Source organism: Eleutherodactylus coqui, chromosome 4 (genome assembly GCF_035609145.1).
Source record: "Eleutherodactylus coqui strain aEleCoq1 chromosome 4, aEleCoq1.hap1, whole genome shotgun sequence".
In the NCBI taxonomy this organism is placed as follows: Eukaryota; Metazoa; Chordata; class Amphibia; order Anura; family Eleutherodactylidae; genus Eleutherodactylus; species Eleutherodactylus coqui.
Genome location: NC_089840.1, coordinates 287017951 through 287041958, shown reverse-complemented (window position 1 = coordinate 287041958; position 24008 = coordinate 287017951). Strand labels below are relative to the sequence as shown.

The 24008-nt window shown below is 45.7% G+C and overlaps 1 protein-coding gene across 1 annotated transcript in view; it reads left to right on the top strand.

The window, feature by feature from the left end:
- LOC136626750 (uncharacterized) overlaps positions 1 to 24008 on the top strand; it is a 169810-nt gene that overhangs the window by 119531 nt on the left and 26271 nt on the right. Inside the window, exons 12-18 of the mRNA XM_066601756.1 lie at positions 6840 to 9292; positions 16519 to 16629; positions 17506 to 17685; positions 17775 to 17898; positions 17981 to 18045; positions 18416 to 18518; positions 18958 to 19926. Coding sequence (XP_066457853.1) covers positions 6840 to 9292; positions 16519 to 16629; positions 17506 to 17685; positions 17775 to 17898; positions 17981 to 18045; positions 18416 to 18518; positions 18958 to 19926 — 4005 coding nt within the window. The remainder of the gene's footprint in view (positions 1 to 6839; positions 9293 to 16518; positions 16630 to 17505; positions 17686 to 17774; positions 17899 to 17980; positions 18046 to 18415; positions 18519 to 18957; positions 19927 to 24008) is intronic.

The window sequence follows — 24008 nt, the reverse complement described above, 5'->3', positions numbered from 1 at the left end:
TTACCCCACAAGGTGAACGTCGTCAGGAAAAAAAAATAAAGAACGCCAGAATTGTGCTTTTTTGGTTACTTCGTCTTCAAGAAAAAATATAATAAAAAGTGATCAAAAAGTCATAGTTCTCCATAGTGGTACCAATGGAAACTACAGGATGTCCCGCACAAAATGAGCCCCTGCACAACTATGTCAGCAGAAAAATTAAAAACGTGATTGCGCTCCTCTGTCTCGCACGCGCTCGACTCCTCTTCTCCGTCTCACACGCGCTCGGCTCCGCTCCTCCGTCTCGCACGCGCTCGGCTCCGCTCCGCTCCTCACTCTTACAAGCGCTCGGCTCCGCTCCTCCTTCTCTCACGCGCGCGCTCTCGGCTCCGCTCCTCCTTCTCTCGCGCGCGCGGCTCCGCTCCTCCTTCGCGCGCGCGCTCGGCTCCGCTCCTCCTTCTCTCGTGCGCGCGCTCGGCTCCGCTCCTCCTTCTCTCGTGCGCGCGCTCGGCTCCGCTCCTCCTTCTCTCGTGCGCGCGCTCGGCTCCGCTCCTCCTTCTCCCACGCGCTCGGCTCCGCTCCTCCGTCTCGCACGCGCTCGGCTCCGCTCCTCACTCTTACAAGCGCTCGGCTCCGCTCCTCCTTCTCTCACGCGCGCGCTCTCGGCTCCGCTCCTCCTTCTCTCACGCGCGCGCTCTCGGCTCCGCTCCTCCTTCTCTCACGCGCGCGCTCTCGGCTCCGCTCCTCCTTCGCGCGCGGCTCCGCTCCTCCTTCGCGCGCGGCTCCGCTCCTCCTTCGCGCGCGGCTCCGCTCCTCCTTCTCTCGTGCGCGCGCTCTCGGCTCCGCTCCTCCTTCTCTCGTGCGCGCGCTCGGCTCCGCTCCTCCTTCTCTCGTGCGCGCGCTCGGCTCCGCTGCTCCTTCTCCCACGCTCGGCTCCGCTCCTCCTTCTCCCACGCGCGCGCTCGGCTCCGCTTCTCCTTCTCCCACGCGCGCGCTCGGCTCCGCTTCTCCTTCTCCCACGCGCGCGCGCTCGGCTCCGCTTCTCCTTCTCCCACGCGCGCGCGCTCGGCTCCGCTTCTCCTCCTCCCACGCGCGCGCGCTCGGCTCCGCTTCTCCTCCTCCCACGCGCGCGCGCGCGCTCGGCTCCGCTTCTCCTTCTCCCGCGCGCGCGCGTGGCTCCGCTTCTCCTTCTCCCGCGCGCGCGGCTCCGCTTCTCCTTCTCCCGCGCGCGCGCGCGGCTCCGCTTCTCCTTCTCCCGCGCGCGCGGCTCCGCTTCTCCTTCTCCCGCGCGCGCGGCTCCGCTTCTCCTTCTCCCGCGCGCGGCTCCGCTTCTCCTTCTCTCGCGCTCGCTCGCTCGGCTCCGCTCCTCCTTCTCCTTCTCCTACGCGCGCGCTCGGCTCCTCCGTCCCGCACGCACACGCTCGGCTCGGCTCCGCTCCCCCGTCCCGCGCACGCACACGCTCGGCTCCGCTCCCCCGTCCCGCGCACGCTCGGCTCCGCTCCCCCGTCCCGCGCACGCTCGGCTCCGCTCCCCCGTCCCGCGCACGCGCACGCTCGGCTCCGCTCCCCCGTCCCGCGCACGCGCACGCTCGGCTCCGCTCCCCCGTCTCGCGCACGCGCACGCTCGGCTCCGCTCCCCCGTCTCGCGCACGCTCGGCTCCGCTCCCCCGTCTCGCGCACGCGCACGCTCGGCTCCGCTCCGCTCCCCCGTCTCGCGCACGCTCGGCTCCGCTCCCCCGTCTCGCGCACGCGCACGCTCGGCTCCGCTCCGCTCCCCCGTCTCGCGCACGCTCGGCTCCGCTCCCCCGTCTCGCGCACGCCCGGCTCCGCTCCCCCGTCTCGCGCACGCCCGGCTCCGCTCCCCCGTCTCGCGCACGCTCGGCTCCGCTCCCCCGTCTCGCGCACGCTCGGCTCTGCTTCATCCACTCTCTGAATACATCCTCACACAGCACAGTCCACGTATAGCAGAAAAGGTGGCAGCATATAGTGATGCACAAAAAAAACTCCTTGTCTAAAGGAACATGCTTTATTGTTTCATAGTTTAAAAATAGGCGACATTTCAACCTGTAAAGGTCTTTTTCAAGCCTATAAAAACAATAACAAAAGTGTATAAACACTAAACAAATATCTCAACGTACATACATATCATAAAATATTTACATAGATAAAAACCAAAGAGAACATACTAAAAAACAAGATGAAACAAGGTATGGAGTCCATGTTCCCCATGTCCACAGGGTGCAGCAGCTAGCTCTTAAATAGCATAGTGATAAGGAAGTAGTGAACAGAGCTCCACCCTTGTGATGTCACATCCAGCTTGTAGTAAATAGGGAGTTGCCTAGTAACCAATCAACCAAGAAAAAAATCTATCCCTAGTGCAGTCAGTGTGTGTATAGAGAAATGTACTAATGATGCAGTATTGCATAATAAAGTAACCGCAAATGATTATATGGTGCCAAAATATATATATATATACACACACACATATATAAGAAGCTGCTGGGTAAGATGAAGGGTCACATGTACATATCATCACGTACCAGCCGGGATACACGGCGCACAATAGCATAGATATGTATATGGAAGCCTCATGGTGACGTATATGGGAGCGATAACACATAGGAGGTAACCCTGGTACGGGATGCCGCATGGGGGCATGTCAACCAGTGACAGCTCATAGTAAATGCGGTCAGCGTGACAGCGGACATCAGAAAAATGACGTCACCGCGTATGTCGCATGGGGGCGTGCCACCACATGACAGCCGACACAGGTGCGTTCCACAAGACAGCGAGCGTCAGGAAATGACGTCACCGCGTCCGGCGCAAGGTCCATGTAGACACAATATAAGAGGCTGTTCCGTTTAACAGTGGCCGTACCATACTATGCATAGCAAAAGGACTTCAATAGTAACATGTCACCATAGTGAGGCGCTGCATATAGCAAATGCCAAACTGCAGAAGGGCAATAAGGTACTCAGAGTTTCAATACACAACGCACCATGTTAAAGGTAAAGTCAGGGAAATGTGAATAACAATTAAAGTTTATTGTATGGTCATAGTACAATAGAGAAAAAAAAGAGAAAAAAAAAAAAAAAACATTTTTAAAAATAATTTTTTTTTTTGACAGTGCAAGGTGGTCAAAAAGAAGGTCCTAGGTGCTGTGTGACGGGTGTATGGGTGGGCATAACCGGAACATGGAAGGTGCGCATCATCTAAAAGAGAGAAAAACAAGTTAGTTGACTTGAAGAGAAACAAATGCTTGTATATTGTCAATATCACCTTCAACACATTAGATGAACAGGAGAGAGGATATTAAATAAATGGCATAAAATAGTAATCCGCATTGAGGCCTTTGGGGGTCAGTGTGTCGAGGTCATGGATCCATTTCAATTCCCTTTTTTTTTAATAATAATTGACGATCACCTCCTCTTACCAGAGGTGGGATATGGTCAATAACCTGAAAACGCAATTGGCTCACGCTATGTTTTTTTTATTAACGAAGTGTTTAGAGACTGGTAGATCCATATACTTATTGCGAATAGTACTTTTGTGGCTAATGATTCTACTTCTCACTTCTTGTATCGTCTCGCCAACATAACCCAAGCCGCATGGGCAGGTTATAAGATAGACGGCATAGCTGGTGGTGCAAGTGAAGCGTTGTTGGATTCTAAACTTCTGTCCTGTGTAAGGGTGACAGAAGCTTGAGCCCTTAACCAAATTGCCCCAGCAAGAGCAGTTAAGACAAGGGAAATTGCCATTTTTTAGGGGTGCGAGTAGTGTTTGTGATGTCAACGGAGTTGGTTTAAATAGGGGTTTCACCAATTTGTCCCTAATGTTAGGGGGGCGTCTGTACACCATAAGTGGACGTTCCTTGAATTCCACCACTTTCTCACAGCCATTCAAAAGTAAAGGCCAATGTTTGTTGATGATTCCGGACAGTTTTCTACGAGTGACCCCATACGTAGACACAAAGGGAATTCTATTCATGTTCTTTTTGGTTTTAGAAGTCAGTAGGCTACTACGCTCGACCTCCTGTACTTTCCGTGCACAGTCCTGCATCCACTGAGCAGATAGACCTGGTCATGTGACCCCTTGTCTCCTCCCACACACTGATCACATGACGGTGACATCATCACAGGTCCTGTAAGCACAGAACAACCCCACGGCTCCTGTCCGGCTGCAGGTGGAGGTATGTGGGGTCACCAGCACTGGGGGGCAGATTTATGGAGGCCCATAGCAACCAATCACAGCGCAGCTCTCCTGAGGAGCAGGTGGTGCTATAAGCTGCGCTGTGATTGGCTGGTTTTCTTGCACACAGGGTCACGCGGCTCGCAGGATTTCTGGGGTAAATTTCTCATTAAAGAGGTTTTCTGGGACATAAAATGAAGCCACATTGAATGTTCTCCCGGCGGCTCCCGTCCAGCTCCGCCCCCTGATGTCTGCCGCACAGAGCCCGGAAGAAGCGGCGGCCGGACCCGTGGCGCTCCCCCCTCACAGGCTTCAGGGGGGATTCTTCTATGGCCGCTGTGAGGGGCTCAGCGCTCACGGACACAATGTGCGGCACATGACCGCCGGCCGCTTCTCCCGGCTCCATGCAGCCGCACTGAGGCAATCAGGAGGCTGGAATCGGCACACGTGATGGGCGGAGCTATGCGATGACGTGTAGAAGGGGGCGGAGCCAGAACGCCGCTGCTGCCGGACAGACCCGAAGGCAGAAGACCCTTCTGCGCAAGCGCGTCTAATCGGGCGATTAGACGCTGAAGTTAGACGGAGCCATGGAGACGAGGACGCTAGCAACGGAGCAGGTAAGTGAATAACTTCTGTATGGCTCATAATTAATGCACAATGTACATTACAAAGTGCATTAATATGGCCATACAGAAGTGTATAACCCCACTTGCTGCCGCGGGACAGCCCCTTTAATGCAATTTTGTACTTCTGCAAATATGTTTTTTTTCCTATAGTGTGCATGAAAATGAACATTTGCACCCCATAATGGATCCCCCTGTCCGTCCCGTGTTCAGAGACATACCCATTGTGGCCCTAATCTTATGTCTGTATGCAGAACGGGGCCCAAAATGTAAGGAGCAGTCGGTGGTTTTCAGAGCAGACATTTTGCTTGAAGCAATTTTAGGCCCCATTGCCCACTTGTAGAGCCCTTGAGATGCCAAAACTATAGAGAACCCCCACAAATGACCCCATTTTGAAAACTAGACCCCATAACGAATTCATCTAGGGGTGTATTGTGTATTTTTACCCCACAGTTTTTATAATAATCTGAGCAAAGCAGAAGGAGAAAATTATGATTTTCATTTTTTTGGCAATTGTGCCATTTGAAAAAGAAGTTTTTTTGTACAGCAGAGATATGAATGAAGACTTTCATCCCAAATGGATCCCCCTGTTTGTCCCGTGTTCAGAAACATACCCCTTGTTGTCCAACCTGCTTATAGGATGAATGGCTCAATCTGTAATGAAGGGAACACCCTTTGGATTTTAGGGCACAACTGAATGAATTTCAGGCCCCATTGCCCACTTGTAGAGTCATTAATCTGCTAAAACAATAGAACGCCCCCACAAGTGACCCCATTTTGAAATCTAGACCCCTTAGCCCATTTACCTAGGTGCGTTCTCAGCATTCTGACTACAGATTGGTTTGCAATATTTATTATAAAGCAGGTGAAAAATAAATAAAATAATTTTTTTCTCATCAATGTCACTTTCATGACAGTTTTCTTTGTTTCAAGCAGGTAAAACTGGGGAGAGCCCCCCCCCCCCCCCCCCCCCGCCAAATTTATAGCACTAGTTCTTCTGTGTTCAACATTGTAGCCCTAATCGGCTTACTGGACTCATGGATAGGTGTGTAATAGAGGAAACACTCATTGGATTTCAGGGCACAAGTGAATAAATTCCAGACCCCATTGCCCACTTGTGCAGAAAAAAGATCAACTCCCTAAAAAGAACCTCCCTCTCCCCCCCCCCAACTTTTTTGGCATTCCCTTAATATTAGATAAAATTAATAATGGGTCATTCCACATCAATTGGACCAATTTTCAAAATCGTCCCCACTCGACCGTCTCCGATTTTGCTGAAAATTTACTCAGATATATGTATATGTTTGAAACGAGGTTCTGTGAAGTTTTAGCTCCAGATCTTAAATACCTGTGGCACTGTCGCCTTTACACTGGAGGTCCCACTGAGCTCGCGGCTTCAGCTACAAGGATTTTGCAAACTTTGGCACATAGGCATTAGAGAAATATACTGGCTATGATGCTGAAATTGGACATACTAGCTCAACTTTTGCTGGTGAACACAAAAAAATTAGTACCGGCTATCACAAAAGAATATATCGGCCACAATTTTGTGTCAAAGTAGCTTGAAAATCACGCCGCATGACATTTACACCAAACTTTGGCCAAGTATAGCTCAAGACCAAAAACCACTTGTAACCGGTGCTTTGCTCTGTACACCAAACAGCTACATGGCTTTGCACTGCTGCAATATCACGGTCAAAGCATATGTATTTGTGAAGATATTCACACCCACATATGATGAAAAATGTTAAATGATCAAATCTGACCTATTTTTAAGGTCAAATATCTAAAAAAGGGTACCCCTGAAATCTGTTTATTCTGATATCAGTGGAAAGAGCAAATTTTTTTCTACTGGAATCATTTCTTTTCTTTTTTGAGTCTTTTAGGCTAAGGTAAGAAAAATGACTTTAAACATGGTGCTATTTACGCGCGTAATGCATTGTTTTTGCATTTGATTTTCAGATTCTTATCACATTCTTAGCTTGATTACAGAGTCATATTGTTGCTAATAATGTCTATTATAATCAATAACCTATAAACCTTTTTATTTAGGAAAACTTATTGACTATTGTTGCATTTTTATTGCATATATTATTGATTTCTTATCGATGGAGAATGAAATTGATGAAGAATCGGTCCAGTGCTCTATTGGCCTTGCGAACAATTCGATGTGCCACCTTAAGACATTCACCCATAGCAAGGACGAGTTGAAATTGTTTACAAGCTTTGGATTGGATGAACAGACATTGCTGCGTCGACGAGTGGGAATAAATTTTGACGAACATTCACAAATCTGTTTACACCATGAAGCTTCATTCTTGACCAAATATGAGTATTTGCAAAAATCGTGTTGCAATCCTTTTGGAAAGAAAGCTCATAACACAAAAAAGAATTTGCGAGCTATCAATTTGTTAGCAGCTGACCAGTTGAAAGAATTTACAAAGAATGATGTGAAGCCTGGCCAGAAGATGTGTGCATCATGTCGAAAAGAATTTGCTAAAAGCAAAAAATCAGCTGATCCAGTTTCCTCTGAATCTGATCCAGATGGAATGGAATGCTCTACAAGTCTAAATTCAAGCTTAACATCCATTGGCATCTCTCCTCTGAAATTTCAACGGGTAAGCCAGCGAGATTCACTTGGATATGCAAGGAGAAAGATAAGCCAGGTGCAAAATGCATTTACTAGCAAGATTGCTTCAATTGGAGGACTTGAGCAGAAAGACATTGAGCAACCAAAAACAGCACAGTGCAAAATGTGTCTGGATTACAATCACCTTTTGGCAGATTTGAAGCAAAAGCTGCAGGTGTCCAGTCGGGCAGAAAAGGTCCAAATCTTGACATTGGCACCTGAAAGTTGGTCCATTAAGGCTACATCAGACGAATTTGGTGTCTCTGAACGAATGGTCAAACAAGCTCGAAAGCTTAAATGTGAACATGGAATCTTAGCCTTACCAGGAATCAAGTGTGGCAAGAAACTTTCTGAGGAAGTGAAGAAAAAGGTGCAGGCATTTTTTGAGGATGATGAATTTAGTCGAATGTGCCCTGGTAAAAAAGACTATGTATCAGTGCGAATAGCAGGAGAAAAAAAGCAGATGCAAAAGCGACTATTACTGAGCAATATGAGGGAAATGTTTGTTGCCTATCGAAATCAGAATGGGCCTGAAATTGGATTTTCCATGTTTTGTGAGCTTCGGCCAAAGTGGTGCGTTACCGTTGGATCCGCTGGAACACATTCTGTTTGTGTGTGTACCATTCACCAAAATGTCAAACTAATGCTTGCAGCAAGCCCAATCAATGATGACTACAAAGAGCTCATATGCAAAATGGTCTGTGGAATTGAATCCAAGGACTGTATGCTTGGCCGTTGTGAAAAATGCCCAGGTCCTGAAGGATTAAAAGAATTTCTAGTCAATGTGTTTGTCAACAGTGACCCTGATGATATTATTGAGTTCAAACAATGGATTCACACTGATCGAGACATGCTTGATACAAGACAATTGACTATAGAAGATTTCATTGAAGAATTGGTTTCAAAAATTTCTAACCTTTGCAGCCATCACTACATTGCCAAGCATCAAAGTTGCTATCTGAAATCATTGAAGGAAAATCTGAGACCTGGAGAGCTTGTGATCCTTATGGACTTTGCTGAAAATTACTCATTCATTGTTCAAGATGCCGTTCAAGGTTTCCACTGGGAAAATAGTCAAGCTACAGTACACCCATTTGTCATTTACTTCAAGGAGTTAAATGATGAAGCTGCGCAGAACATCAGCTTGTGCATAATCAGTGATTGCTCACGACATGACACAGTTGCAGTCCACACTTTCTTAACAGTAATTGTGGAGTATCTCAAGACTCTCATCTATGGAATTCGTCATATCCACTACTTCAGCGATGGATCTGCAGCCCAGTACAGAAATTTCAAAAATTTTCTCAACTTGTGCCACCATAATGCTGATTTCAATATCAGTGCTGAATGGAATTTTTTTGGTACCAGTCATGGAAAGTCGCCCTGTGATGGGATTGGAGGGACAGCAAAGAGGTTGGCAGCTCGTGCCAGTCTTCAACGCCCAACTGAAAACCAAATACTGACCCCGGTGGATTTATTCAACTTTTGCAATGAGCAACTGCATGGAATCAAGTTTTTGTTTGTTCCAAAAGAAAAAATTGATGAAATACGGGTAGTTCAAGAAGAACGGTTCAAAGATGGACATACAATTGCTGGAACACGAGAAAATCACCAGTTTGTGCCAATTGATGACAAAAAGATTCGCATTTCAAGGGTGTCAAATGACACATCATCTTTCATTGCCCATGTAGATCGATCTGTCAGATCAGAAATGCCTTTTGTGCCAATTGCAAACCTCCAGCCAGGGCAATACATTGCCTGCATTTACGATAACAACTGGTGGATTGGAAATATTTCTGAAATTTCAGTCGACGACCATGATGCATTAATAAATTTCATGCATCCTCATGGACCAGCTAGCTTCTTTCACTGGCCTGTGAGAAATGATACCTGCTGGATTCCTGAGCAGTCAATCATTGCAATACTGCCAGCACCAGCTGCAACAGCAATGGGACGACAATACAGCTTCTTGGAGCCAATTATGTTGCAAATTCAGCAACAGTTCCAGACCACTTAGACTGAACATTATGGCTTGGGAACCAACAAAAGAGACCCAATATTAGGCTTGGGATCCTAGGCTAAGACACCCACCCTCAGGCTTCGGAACCTGTGATAAAGAGACCGCCCGTGGCTGGCCTTGCACGGCTATCGGGCGTGGCCCCTAGGCGATGGGGCTGCCAATTCTCAAAAGATTTGGCATTATTACAATTCTTAATAGGATTATAATACCAATTCTTAGGGAATTGGTAGTGGTATAACCACCATGGACCAACGCAAGGGTTTGAATAGTGCATTTATCATTCATTGCGTATGTTTAAAAACGCCATGTTCAGTGGCATTTTTCTTTTCTTAAACTGAAAGACTCCAAAAAATAAAATGATGATCCTTGTAGAGAAAAATTTGCTCTTTCGACTGATATCAAAATAAATAGATTTGAGGGGTACCCTTTTTTAGATATTTGACCTTAAAAATAGGTCAGATTTGATCATTTAACATTTTTCATCATATGTGGGTGTGAATATCTTCACAAATACATATGCTTTGACCGTGATATTGCAGCAGTGCAAAGCCATATAGCTGTTTGGTGTACTGGTCAAAGCACAAATTACCAATGGTTTTTGGTTTTGAGATATATTTAACCAAAGTATGGCTTAAGTTTGCAAAATCCTCGTAGCTGAAGCCGCGCGCTCATTGGGACCTCCAGTGAAAGGGCAACAGTGTCCCAGGTATTTGATATCTGGCCCTAGAACTTTACAGAACCTCGTTTCAAACATACATGTACATCCTTATAAATTTTCAGCAAAATCGGAGATGGCCGAGTGGGGACCACTGGTCCACTTGGCATGGAATGACCCTAATGTAAACTGTGTGCTATGTCTGAAAACCAGGGTAAAAAAGGAGGCCGGGTTGGGATGGGCTCATGGAAGAAGGTAGCCAGGAGCCAGGAGATTTCAAATCTCCCGGGCGATCCCGTCTTGTGCGCATGCATCACCATTTTTCCTTTGGCACACATGCGCAGAACACGGTGACAGGTTCTTTCAGTACAAGATCATCGAGGACACCAGGATAAGTACTTTCAGCTTCCCTCGTGGATCTAATCCATGAGGGGAGCTGAAAGTTTAACTTTTTTAAACTTTCTATTTACTTTCATTCGATTGCTTTTCTCCATTCACTCCCCGCGGACCCCATGACAGCTCTAGGTCATCATCTACCTCCAGCAGCCAACATAAGGGAGCTGTTACGTCCTCAGCCCAGGTGGCTTTGATCCTCAGAGCGAGCGCGTTTTTACTTCCCTGAGGACTAAAGCCCACTTAGCCAGACACCTCCCTTTATGTCCAAAAAGAGGTGTTGGTATCAGTAACAGATGATAAGAATGTCTATTCCACAGGAATTAGGAAAAAATCTGATTTTAATTTGTAGACAATTGTAGGTATGCAACAAAAAAGAAAATAAAATAAACAATAAGGAGAAAAAGGCAGCGCAACGCGTTTCAGAGCTAGAACATACTCCTCTCTCAAACACATGTGGGTACAGCCAAATGACAATTAGTATTAGGTGGTAACTGAGAGAGTGTCCCACCAATCGAGCGGCATACCTGGTGTGTGTTTGAATGGAGTCATGGAGGCGTCGTTCACCGGGTTGTGGGATCTTGTGTTACATTCCCCATTAGCAGTGTGGGAACACGTATCGCTCTGAACTCGCAAGGAGCTGACGGCACTCGAGATGCGAAAGGGACACTCTGCGCTCCACCTGCAATGGTGGTGCGTTCCGAGTGCCGAAAGACATACTGATTTAAAAAGCTACAAGGAATTTCCTGTTGGGGTGTATCAGCTAGTTAATAATATGCTGATTATAAATCGTGTATATGAGATTTGGGAAAAAAATGTATACAATTAAAATTAACAAAAAAATACATGATGAAGGCATAAAAAAACCTGCAAGACAAAAACAATCACAGACAATGTATGAAAACATGATGACATAAACAGTCATATATATGGGAAGGAAATAGTAAAAACCTGTCTAATGTACTTAATTTTTAAGGCCATAAGAAGAACTTATGAAAATAACTGGAAACCCATCGGAGTTGTAAACAGCCGGCTATTGAAATATATGTTTATGGTACAAATGATAAAACTCTTAAAAACGTAGTGTATCAGAATATCAGAGGAATTATAAAAAGAGGTAAAAGTCGCCAGAAAAATATCATAGAGGAGAGGGATACTATTAGATGGGAATTTATACTCTTCATACTCGTATATGTATGTGTGTATATATATATATATATATATATATATTGTGAGACAGTGATGGACAAAGTACTGGAGGGCAGATATATTTCGCCTCGGATGCTCTCCTATGAGGTTTTAGGGAGCCATGGGCAGATATGTGCCACCGAGCAGCCTGGGCTCGGTGGAGGAAGCCGGAAGTATGGTGTCAGTAACATTAAGTTACTGACACGTTGTAGTTGGTAAGTGGCTCCAAGCCGCATAATCCGGGCCGGCTTTTCCTGGAGTGGCCAAAGTGAAGGGTGGGATGGCCACTCCCATGTACAAGGTGAGGCTGGTACCAGGCCTTATAAAGCCTGGACCTGCTGGTCCTAGGGGAGGTGTGCTGAGACCTCTGCAGGTCTGAGAGCTAGGCTGGCTGTGCGCAGCAAGCGTTTGTTTTTGCAAGTGAGTAGTCAGGGTCGGTCTATGTCTAGTGAGTGCTCAGACGAGCAGGCGTTACTTTATGTTGGCCTGGAGTTAAGGCCTGTTTTTGCTTTGTTTTGTGCTGAAATAAACTCCCCTCATGGATCGGATCCATGAGGGGAGGTGAAAATACTCACCCCCGGTCCTCAGCGGCATCCCGGTCTTCCGGGACCTGAGTCCCCTTCTGCGCATGCGCGTCCGATGATTGACATCGGGTGCGTGCACAGAGAGGCTCAGGACCCGGGAAATTTAAAATCCCTCTGCTCCTGGCTGCCGTGTGTAGCCAGGAGCAGAGAGATGTCATTGCAGAGATAATCACTGTTATCCAATGGATAACAGTGATCATGTAAAGTAAAAAAAGTAATTAAAAAAAAGTGTAAAAAAAAAAAGTTTAAAACGCTTACATTTCATCTCCCCTCACGGATCATATCCGTGAGGGAGGATGAAATTACATACCTATGGCCCCCGGATTTATCCGCGGACCTTACCCCAGCTTCTGCGCATGCGGCCGTCGCCAAAGTGGCAGACGCATGCGCGAAAGCCGTGGATTGCCAGGATAACTTAAAATCTCCCTGCTCATGGCTGCAAAACTTGGCCGAGAGCCTGGAGATTTCACGGAGAGCCGCGGTGAGCGGTTCCTGATCACGTGTTCGCTGTTATCCATTGGATAACGGCGGTCATGTAAAAGTTAAAAAAAAAGTTAGTTTCATCCCCCCTCACTGATACGATCGGTGAGAGGAGATGAAACTTTTTACCGGAGGCCTCCGTATTTGCACCCCGGCACGATCTTCCTTCGTGAACTTTCCCGGATTCTGCACATGCGGCCGCCGGCAAAACACCAGACACATGCGCAGGAGTTGGGGAGCCCAGGAAACTTAAAATCTCCTTGCTCCCAGCGACCAGTAAAAATAAACAGTTTTTAAATTGACAAAATTGCCAAAAAAATGAAAATCGTAAGTTTTTCCTTCTGCTTTGCTTAGATTCAGTCAAATACTGTAGGGTCAAAATACGCAGTACACCCCTAGATGAATTTGTTAAGGGGTCTAGTTTTCAAAATTGGGTCATTTGTGGGGATCCTTTATCGTTTTGGCCGCTCAATGTCTCTACAAGTGGGAGAGGGGGCCTGGAATTTATTCAGTTGTACCCTGAAATCCAATGGGTGCTCCTTCCATTATAGGCCTAGCCATGTTTCCTTTAAGTAGATTAGGGCCACAATGGGTATATTTCTGAACACGGGACAAACAGGGGTACCCATTTTGGGGTGAGCGTCTTCATTCCTATGTACACTGTACAAAAAAAACAGTTTTTAAAATGACAGAATTACCAAAAAAATGAAAATCGTAATTTTTTTTCCTTCGGCTTGGCTTAGATTCATTCAAAAACTGTGAAGTCAAAAAAGTCATCGTACCCCTAGATAAATTCGTTAAGGGGTCTACTTTTCAAAATGGGGTCACTTGTGGGGGTTCTCCATTATTTTGGTCACTCAATGGCTCTACAAGTGTCCAATAGGGCCTAAATCTCCTTCAAGCAAAATTTCTGTTCCGAAAGCCACCGGTTGCTCCTTTCATTTTGGGCCCCGTTGTGCATACAGACGTAAAACTAGGGCCACAATGGGTATGTTTCTGAGCACGGGACAATCAGGGGTATCCATTCTGGGGTGCAAATCCTCATATTCATGTGTACTATAGAAAAAAGTCCTGTCTTTAAAATGACATATTTGCAAAAATATGAAATTTTAGTTTTTCTCTTCTAAATTGCATTGACTCCTGAAAAAAAACTGTGGGGTTAAAATACTCCTGACACCCCTCAGTGAATACGTTAAGGGGTGTAGTTTTTAAAATGGGGTCACTTGTGGGGGTATCTATCATTTTGACTCCTATGAGCCTTTGGAATCTTGGCTTGATGTAGGAAAACAAAGTGTTCCTCAAAATGCTTAAAAGTAATGTTAAATTTGTACGTCTCCTAAATGGCTAAAAAAAACCAAAAGTTTTTCCAATGTGCGCCCAAAATAAAGTAAATGGATGGACATATTTATCTTAGCAAAAATTTCTATATTATGTTTGCACATATTTGAGATATTGCAGTTGGAAATGTGAAAAAATGACGATTTTTTTCAAAATTTTCCCAATTTTACCGCTTTTAATAAATAAACACAAATTCTATCAGTCTTTTTTTTCTGCCTAAATGAAGTACAACATGTGGCGAAAAAACAATGTCAGAATCGCTTGGATATGCAAAACCTTTCTGGTGTTTTTCCATGTTAAAGTGACACATGTCCGATTTGCAAAATTTTGGTCTGGTCATTAAGGCGCAAACTGGCTTGGTCACTAAGGGGTTAAGGGATGACGTCTTTAACTATCATGAGCTTTGTGGGGAATCCTCATTTGTATGGGATATCATAGGACGTGATAGGATTATATTTTTTCCTTTTAAGAGTAGTTGCCTGGGATAAATCGGCAAAGATTTGGATCTTATCGTAGGGCTGTGGAAGATTCCCTTGCTGCTTGCATCATACTTTCTGTGATATAAAAGAAATGTACACGTTCTACGATTCTCAGATATTGTTTTTGGACGTGGTAGCCTGTGAACCCTATCCATGATTAGTTCCTCCTGTTTAGAGTCTGGAAGCAGCATTTTGATAAGACGATTTATGAATTCTGGGAGATCCGCCGAGGAGAGTGTTATTGCTAGACTGGCATTTTTATGTTGCGTCTGCTTGTATCCTCGAGGTCTGCTTGCTTTAGTTTGATACTTTCAGGATCATCAGCTATACTATAATGTGCGTCAACTACGGTAATTTGGTAATTTACGGTTATGTGAATTTGTTAGTTTGTCTATCCTAGCCTCCAAATGATCCACTCTGCCCCCTAGTGCATTAATGGTGGAATTAAGTGTAGCGTTCAGTGAGGTTATGCCCTTTTCCAAAGTGTCAGAGCTATTATCATATCTCTGATGAAGCATTCTGATGCTGCCTTGCTGCTGCTGCAGGAAATTGTAAGTAAAGGATCATCTTCCTCTGGGGCTTTGTGATGACTTATCTGCAATTGCTGTGTCAGGCAGAGCTGTAGGCTCCTTTCCTCTATAGTTTCCCAAACTCCATTGCTTAAGGACCCCCACAGGTCATGTTTTCAGGATATCCTATAGTAAGAACACCTGTGTCTGAGGCACTGACAATAATTACATCACCTGTACAATATTGAGAAAATCCAGAAAACATGACCTGTTGGTGTCAATGAAGACTGGAGTTTGGGAAACACAGCTCTATAGGGTGATTGCTGCTCTATTCTGCCTTTTGGGGAATTTGGACTGTCCCTGCAAGGTGGCGACTGCTCTGCATCTGGCCATGTTCTAGACGAACTGTCCTCTCCTCACTCTGCTCTTCTCCCGTTACTCTGCTGCTACTGTCTGCCATTTGATCAGGGAGCAGGGGACCAGGCAAGTCTGCTCACCCGACTCCTGTACCAGCGGTTCTCCTCCGTCTGTTTCCAGCATCATCATCTTCACCACAGTGGGTCCCACCACGGTCTCCTCTGCCATGCCTCCCTGATCACAGGCTACAAAGAAGCCTGTGAGCCATTTCGGCCCCCACTTTGTCTGCCTCCCGCTCGTTTCTTTGCTTTCACTTTTAGCTGCCTCTGCAGCTGTCAGGTGAGCCATGGGTTATTTTATTCTGTTGCTTGGAGGTACGGAGCTTCACTCTCATGCTGCTGCTTCCTTTTCCATCCAGGCCACGCCCCCCCCCCCCCCCCCAGAGCTTTACTGGGTTTTAATAGTACTATAATAGCAGTATCATGAAAGGTGGTAGGCAGTCCTCCAGAAGGGCCTGTTGTAGCATGTCTTGAATTAATGTGGAAGAAATAATGTAATATTTAGCAGTTCAGGTTATTATGGATGTGACAATACCAAATTTGTGTAGATTTTTTGTTTGTTTTGTTTTATCAATGATGAAAGTCTCGTGTAGGGGCTATTTGTTAGGATTCCTGCTGCCATGGTAACCCATCATCATGATCACATCACGTGGTGCTGTTGGGGGACACCCCTCTCCCTCTTACCCACTTACATGCTGCTTATAATTGCTATTGATTGAGGCATAGAAAAGATTATATGGTTGGGAATGGAGGTTTCTCTACTCTCAGCCGTTACAGTAGGACCCCGGCTGTGAGTAGACCACCAAACACCCAACTTGCTCCTACTAGATTGCAGGAGCTTTAAACCTGCACTATAAATTTACCATAGCATGGGTTTAAAGCACACTACCCAACCTTTTACACGCTTGGTCACTAAAGGGTTAAGATCTCCCCACACATTTTACCTTATAATGTCCAGTAATTGTATTATTACTGGATTTTGTATGATTTTCCATTGTCTTGTCTTTTTTCAATCCAGGATCCTCAGCTGATATTTTCTATATCAGATAATTATCCTGATTGACCCGACAAGGATGGAGAGGAACCGGGACAAGATGGCGGAGAGTATATTCACCCTCACCCTAGAGATACTCCTCCAGCTTACAGGAGAGGTGAGAGATTCTGGGGACGACGTCACGTTCCCTCATTCTTATCTCTGTCAGTCTCTGCTCACATCTACGGCAGAGGATTTACTGCAGATTAGGTCATAAATGCTGGAAAATAATAGAGCCGGCTGGGCAGTTTTACTGGTAAAATGACAAATACCCAACAGATCTATTATAAGGCAATGGGGCTCTTGGGTGCTGCTGATGTCGGCCATATAATAGATCCGACACTCGCTGAGTTGAACAAAAAAAATTAATGAACACAGATGTGAACAGAACCTTAAAGGGGTTGTCCCGCGAAAGCAAGTGGGTCTATACACTTCTGTATGGCCATATTAATGCACTTTGTAATGTACATCGTGCATTAATTATGAGCCATACAGAAGTTATTCACTTACCTGCTCCGTTGCTGGCGTCCTCGTCTCCATGGTGCCGTCTAATTTTCAGCGTCTAATCGCCGGATTAGACGCACTTGCGCAGTCCGGTCTTCTGCTTTTCTGAATGGGGCCGCTCGTGCCGGAGAGCGGCTCCGTGTAGCTCCGCCCCGTCACGTGCCGATTCCAGCCAATCAGGAGGCTGGAATCGGCAATGGACCGCACAGAAGCCCTGCGGTCCACCGAGGGAGAAGATCCCGGCGGCCATCTTCAGCCGGTAAGTAAGAAGTCACCGGAGCGCGGGGATTCAGGTAAGCGCTGTGCGGATTTTTTTTAGGTCCCTGCATCGGGTTTGTCTCGCGCCGAACGGGGGGGGCTGTTGAAAAAAAAAAAAAACCCGTTTCGGCACGGGACAACCCCTTGAATAGCATGTGGATATAATTGGAGACATGAAGGACTCCTGGGAATGTCTGCACGGATATTTATGGATGTGTCTTCCCATAAACAGGATTACACGGTAGTGAAGAAGACCTCCAATGATGGCTGTCAGGCCCTGGTGTCTGATGGATGGGGAAAACCCCTGAGCCCAATCACAGGGCCTCCACCTCACCCCCTGATGCTGGAGGAGATCAATGAGCAGAAGATCCTAGAACTCACCAACAAGATGATTGAGCTGCTGACTGGAGAGGTGACGCTGCTGGGAATGCTGGGACATTATACAGTAACGCTATGGTTGTATTACATGTCTGGGTGATGACGGTATCATTGTGTTGTCAGGTTCCTATAAGGTGTCAGGACGTCACTGTCTATTTCTCCATAGAGGAGTGGGAGTATTTAGATGGACACAAGGATCTGTACAAGGACATCATGATGGAGGACCACCAGCACCCCCCATCACCAGGTAATAGACAGGACTAAATCCACACGGCCTTTATTATTTGTATGTAGAGAATGAATTCAGTGGCTGTCTGTGTTTTCTCCAGGCAGATCCAGTGAGAGAACAGCAGCGGAGAGATGTCCCCAGCCTCTTCTTCGACAGGATGATCAGGTAGATGGAGAGAAGGTCTCATGAAAACTCCCCTCTTGTCTGTAGGACGGCTGGGAAGGTCTTGTGTTCAGTCTCTTTACATGATTGATACTTGTGAAATGAGAAAGCTGGAGATGGCGGGATTACAGCCGACCACAAAAATTAGACCTCGGCATCTTATCACTATTTTCTGGTTCTGGAGACTTCTGGTTGGAATAAAGAAGCAACAGGTTGGAGTTATACAGGAGACCTGCAGCTATTTGGCCCAGATCACTACTGCTGTCATGTCATTCCGGCTCCTCATACTAATTAATGACCTTTTCTGGCCATATAAAACCTTCCACACGACTTCTCCAACTGTGTGACAACTTTTACAATATTTATTTCACAGCTGGTGAATCCAGATGAAGATCTGCTCCATATTGATGCTACAGAGACACGTGTGAGGGGGGATCAGCCGTGTAAGGAGGAGATTCCTACAGATGACCCCCCAGGTGGGACTACATGTAGGGAAGATAAAGTGTTGATTGCAGCAGCACAGCTCAGTAGTAGATCCTGACTTCCTGGATCTCTCAAGACGATACAAAAAGCAAGTAATAGAGCAGCACAAAGAGATTTTCAATAAAAGATGTTCAGCATCCTAAGATGCCTTCTTTATTTCTTCTCCATTAAAGCAGCAATGTTTCGGCCATGGTGCGGCCTTTGTCCTACAATGTGCAAGTACTTGGTTTCAATGGAGATGAAAAATACAGAAAGGTTTGGTCCATTAGATTGGTTGTCAGATTAGGTGCTCCATTAAATGTTGTGCCAATTATATTAGGAAATCTTTTTAGAAATTGAATTTGTATGAATATGTAATATAGAAATGTAAAAAAATAAATATAATTGTTATTTTATATTCAAAAATATTAGAATCTGTTTTATTCTCGGCAGATGACGATGCCGGGAGTTCAGAGGGACATCTGATATCAACAGCTTGTAAAGTGGAAGATAATGATATCATACAAGATACATATGTAGAGCCTGACACTATCCCAGATATACCCTCAGTCCTTCACAGCAACGACCTATCATCTGATTCCTCTAAACAGCTTCCATCTTCTGATTCATCACAGACTAGTTCACAACACAAAATCTACAGAAGAGATGTTGAAGATGAAGGAGTTGACACAAGAAAAAAGCCATATTTATGTTCAGAATTTGGGAAAAGTTGTCCCCAGAAATCAAATCATGTTAAACATCAGAGAACTCCTAGAGGGAAGAAGCCATTTTCATGTGCAGAATGTGGGAAATGTTTTACCCATAGGTCACATCTCGTTAAACATACAAGAATTCACACAGGGGAAAAACCATATTCATGTTCTGAATGTGGAAAAGGTTTTAATGAAAAAACACATTTGGTTATACATCAGAGAAATCACACAGGAGAGAAACCATTTTCATGTTCGGAATGTGGGAAATGTTTTACCGAGAAATCAACTCTTGTTAGACATCAGAGCACTCACACTGGAGAGAAGCCATTTTTATGTTCTGAATGTGGGAAATGTTTTACCCAGAAATCAAATCTTGTAATCCATCAAAGAACTCACACAGGGGAGAAGCCATTTTCATGTCCTGAATGTCGGAAACGTTTTACCAAGAAATCAGGTCTTGTTAATCATTGTAGAATTCACACGGGGGAGAAGCCATTTTCATGCTCCGAATGTGAGACATGTTTTTCCCAGAAAAGATATCTTGTTATCCATCAGAGAACTCACACAGGGGAGAAGCCATTTTTATGTCCTGAATGTGGGAAAAGTTTTCCTCAGAAATCAGATCTTATTAGACATCAGAGAATTCACATGGGAGAAAAGCCATTTTCATGTACAGAATGTGGGAAATGTTTTACCAAGAAAACAACTTGTTAAACATCAGAGAACTCACACAGGAGAGAAGTCCTATTAATATTTTGAATTTCAGCCACAAAAAACACATTTTCTTAACCATCAAATAATTCATAAGAAACAATTTTCAGTTATTTTTTTAGCTATTCTTTTTATTCGATAAATAGTACTAAAAAAATTTAAACATTCCTTCCTTCCCAGCACTCGTACTGACAGGCACGGTTCGTCTGCAGCTGCTAGGATTAAATTTAGCTCCATTTCCAGTGATTTGAGCCCATAAATACTGCTACTGCCGTCAACGCCATCTAGAGGGTTTGATGAGCTATTGGGTGCCCTCCTTCACCCCATCGGTATACCCGTTATGAATTCATTGTGTGCTGAAAATAATGGCTTCATGGAATGCCATGTTTAGTGGCCTTGGGTAGTCAGGTTTTTTACTGACCGTAATAGGCTTTACTTTAGTGTTTCATCTAACTGATTGTATCTTCAAGTTCTTTTGTCTGACAAATAAATGTGGTAAAAAATATTTCTCATATTTCTCATCCTTCTGCACAGCCTAAGACATTGGTTATAGCTACTGCCACTTGAAGGCGGACACTAAGCAACAGAAAAGGTGTTGTTTCCTCCCACTAGCTGTATTTTTCCTGCAGGCACCTAGCTAACCAATTTTAAACTCGTGTCCATAGGAGACTGACCTGTTTATCGTCAGTCTTTCAGTGCCATATTTGGACGTATTGCATGCAGGGAAGCAGGACTCTCCCAGTTACCTCTGTTTCATCACTTCTGTTGTTGCCCTCTATCTCACAAGAAAAGTTGGCATGTTAAGGCATTCTCGAAGGTAGGCCAACGACCATAGGGTTTTCCCTTCTTTTGTCCGAAACACTCTCTCCCTCTCGTTAGAGGCTGGCGAGAGATGAGGGAAGTGTAAGGACCTTCTGGGGCCATGAAGTTTGCTGTCTGGCACTGGACTTTTTGGGGCCTCAGTCAAAGAAGGTCCCCCATTGAGAGGTATAATAGGAATGAAAAAAGACTTCCCAAAGCTAGGTATTGCCCTACTTCACAGTGATTCCCAACTTGAGAGCAACAGTTGATCTCTCTCCTATCCTATGGGGGGCTGCTCTGGCATTTGCTGTACCTTTTTGGGGTGCTCCCCTCGTGCTTGGTCCACTGCCCATACCAGCAAGGTTCCGTTTGTTTCTCTGTCCCGCCAGGCTGGTACGTGTAGTGTTGTGGATTTGATCCCCACGCTGCTATTTTACTTTTCAGAATACAATGTGTGCATCTGTGGGTTCACAGCATCCTGACAGTTCCTCCTGCCACCTGGGCATGTGCTTTTGGGTTCCCTCCTTCACTTGCAGTTGAGCACTGTGCTTCTACTGCCTGACTTACAGGGTGTCATTGTTGAGTGTTTCTGCGGTTGGTGGTACCGCATGTACGGGAGGCAAGCTCTGGCTGGTGGGGCACTTGTTAAATTTTGCCCTGCTTCAGGCCTTTCTGGGGCCTTCCTCATGGGGTGGAGCTTGCGTGCATCTGGTGAATGGATTTCTCCCCTCCTATTAGCTGCTAGAATGCAGGATTTTTCATTTGCATCCTAGTGGACCCACATTTGAATGTTGCTGCATGTAGGCCTCTCCTTACAGCAGGGACTCTACACTATATAAGAAGGCACGCTGACACCTTTGGTTCCACACAGGAGAAGCTGGAATTCCTGTGACACGTACTGTATAAAACAGTTCCATTGGCTCCACGGAACAGATTCGGTTCGTTAAGCTCTGCCTGGCTACCCCTGCTATGTTGTCACTAGTCAGGCTTTCTGTCTGGCACCATGTCTGCACCAGAGTGGAGGATTCAACACAGAGGTCAGCCAGAGTCACGAATTATGTGTGTTCTCGCTATAAACCCAAATTTGTATATGGACAATTTAATCTGTTTTGTCTTAACTGTATTCCATTGGGACAGATGACTGTAGACCCTTCTCCTTATACCTCTTCTAGTCAGTCCTCTCTAATCACAGAGCTGGCACTGGCAGTTTCGGACCTTTCCTGGCGATTCTAGACAGGCTGGAACACATGTCCAGTCCACCTGGACAGACTGTATCTGATGACGGCACCTCTTCTTTGCAGGTCTCGCCGCGGGGTAGACCACGTCAGAGGCTTAGGCCTTATCGCTCTATATTATCATCAGGGTTTCTGGCTTCGTCCTTTTCTTCTGTGCCTCCTAGAGCACCTACCGTAATTTTCCCTAGGCGCAGTAGTCGATCAGTGGGCAAATTATCGGAGTATTTCTCTGACTCTGAGATGGACAAGGAAAAGGTTTCCAAACTCTCAACGATGGATCTAATTATGGCAGTAACAGATACATTGCAAATATGAGATTATTACAACTACATACATCTACATCGTTTTTCTTCAGACACCCCAGGCATTTTTCCCAAAACTTTCCCCCGCATGAGGAGTTTGATGACCTCTTAGTCAGGGAATGGAATGTTTCAGACAAATGCTTCATTATGCCTAAACGTTTAGATATTATGTATCACTTTCCGGAGGATCTTGTGAGGAAACTATCAGTTTTTTAGTAGTGGATTCATCTGTGTCCTACTTGGCAAAACTTACGACTCTTCCTATGTTGGACGCTTTGTCATTCAAGGATGTATGTGACAGGAAGATTGAGGCTCTAACTAAAACCACCTTTGAGGTGGTAGGTTCAGCTCTCAGGCCATACTGACCCAACTCAGTCGTGGCTTTGATGACCCAGGTAAAGGTGAAATCAGCTGCGCAGGGGTATTCATTTCCAGTTATCTCGGCAGTGCGTATACTGGGGGTAGACAATAGGAAAGCTGACTTCCTCAGCCGTGAGACCGTACATCCAGGAGCATGGTAGCTACATCACAAAGTCTTTTGGATGATAAGTCTGAGCTGGGCTCTTCCGGACATCAATCTGATGGCATTCAGGCTCAACCACAGGCTACTGAACTTTGTGACCAGGTCTCGGGATCCACTGGCACACGCATCAGACGCTCTCGTAAGCCCGTGGATGAGCTTCCAGTTCCCATACATGTTTCCTCTCTTCTCTCCAATTTTTCGTCTTAATATGAAGATTAAGGTGGATGGTCTATGGATAATTCTTAGAACCCCAAATTGGCTTAGCCGAGTGTGGTACGCAAACCTTGTCCACCTGCTGGTTGACGCCCAGTGGTGCCTCTCTTGTCAAGAAGATCTTTTCTTACAGGGAGCCCTCTGCCACCCCAGTTTGTCCATGCTTCATTTAATGATATGGCAGTTGACGGTGCGGTCTTGAGGACACGCAGATCTGAGAAACCAGTCAATCAAGCCATGTTAAAGGTGAGGAAACCTTCCTCCGCTCGTGTTTGTTTTTGCTTTTCAAGGAGTTTTTTTCTTTGGTGCAAACATCACAATTTTCACCCTATGCGTTTTTTCCCTGTCTTACTTTCTGTTCTTTCTTAAAGGGGTTGTCTCGCGGCAGCAAGTGGGGTTATACACTTCTGTATGGCCATATTAATGCACATTGTAATGTACTACGTGCATTAAATATGAGCCATACAGAAGTTATTCACTTACCTGCTCCGTTGCTAGCGTCCCCGTCGCTATGGATCCGTCTAATTCTGATCTCTTCTGGCATTTTTAGACGCGCTTGCGCAGTCCGTGCTTCTGGCTGGTGAATGGGACTGCTCGTGCCGGAGAGCTGGTCACCGCGTCATCGTAGCTCCGCCCCGTCACGTGTGCCGATTCCAGCCAATCAGGAGGCTGGAATCGGCAATGGAACGCACAGAGCCCATGGTGCACCATGGGAGAAGACCCGCGGTGCACCATGAGAGAAAACCGCAGTGCATCCCTGGGAAAAGACCGGCGGCCATCTTAGGGAGAAGATTTTTATAACTCCATATTTCGTCGGATCGGTGAGTAGCAAGCGGTTTAAAAACCGCTTTAAATTGCTATTTTATGCCAGGGGGGTGACAGGGGGAATGGGGTAAGGTAAAATTTTGATGTTTTCCGCGAGACAACCCCTTTAAGTCTGAGTTCCCTGAAGGGTAAGGTATCCGTGCTATTTATTCTGTTTCAGTGCCGACTTGCCTTGAAGTCG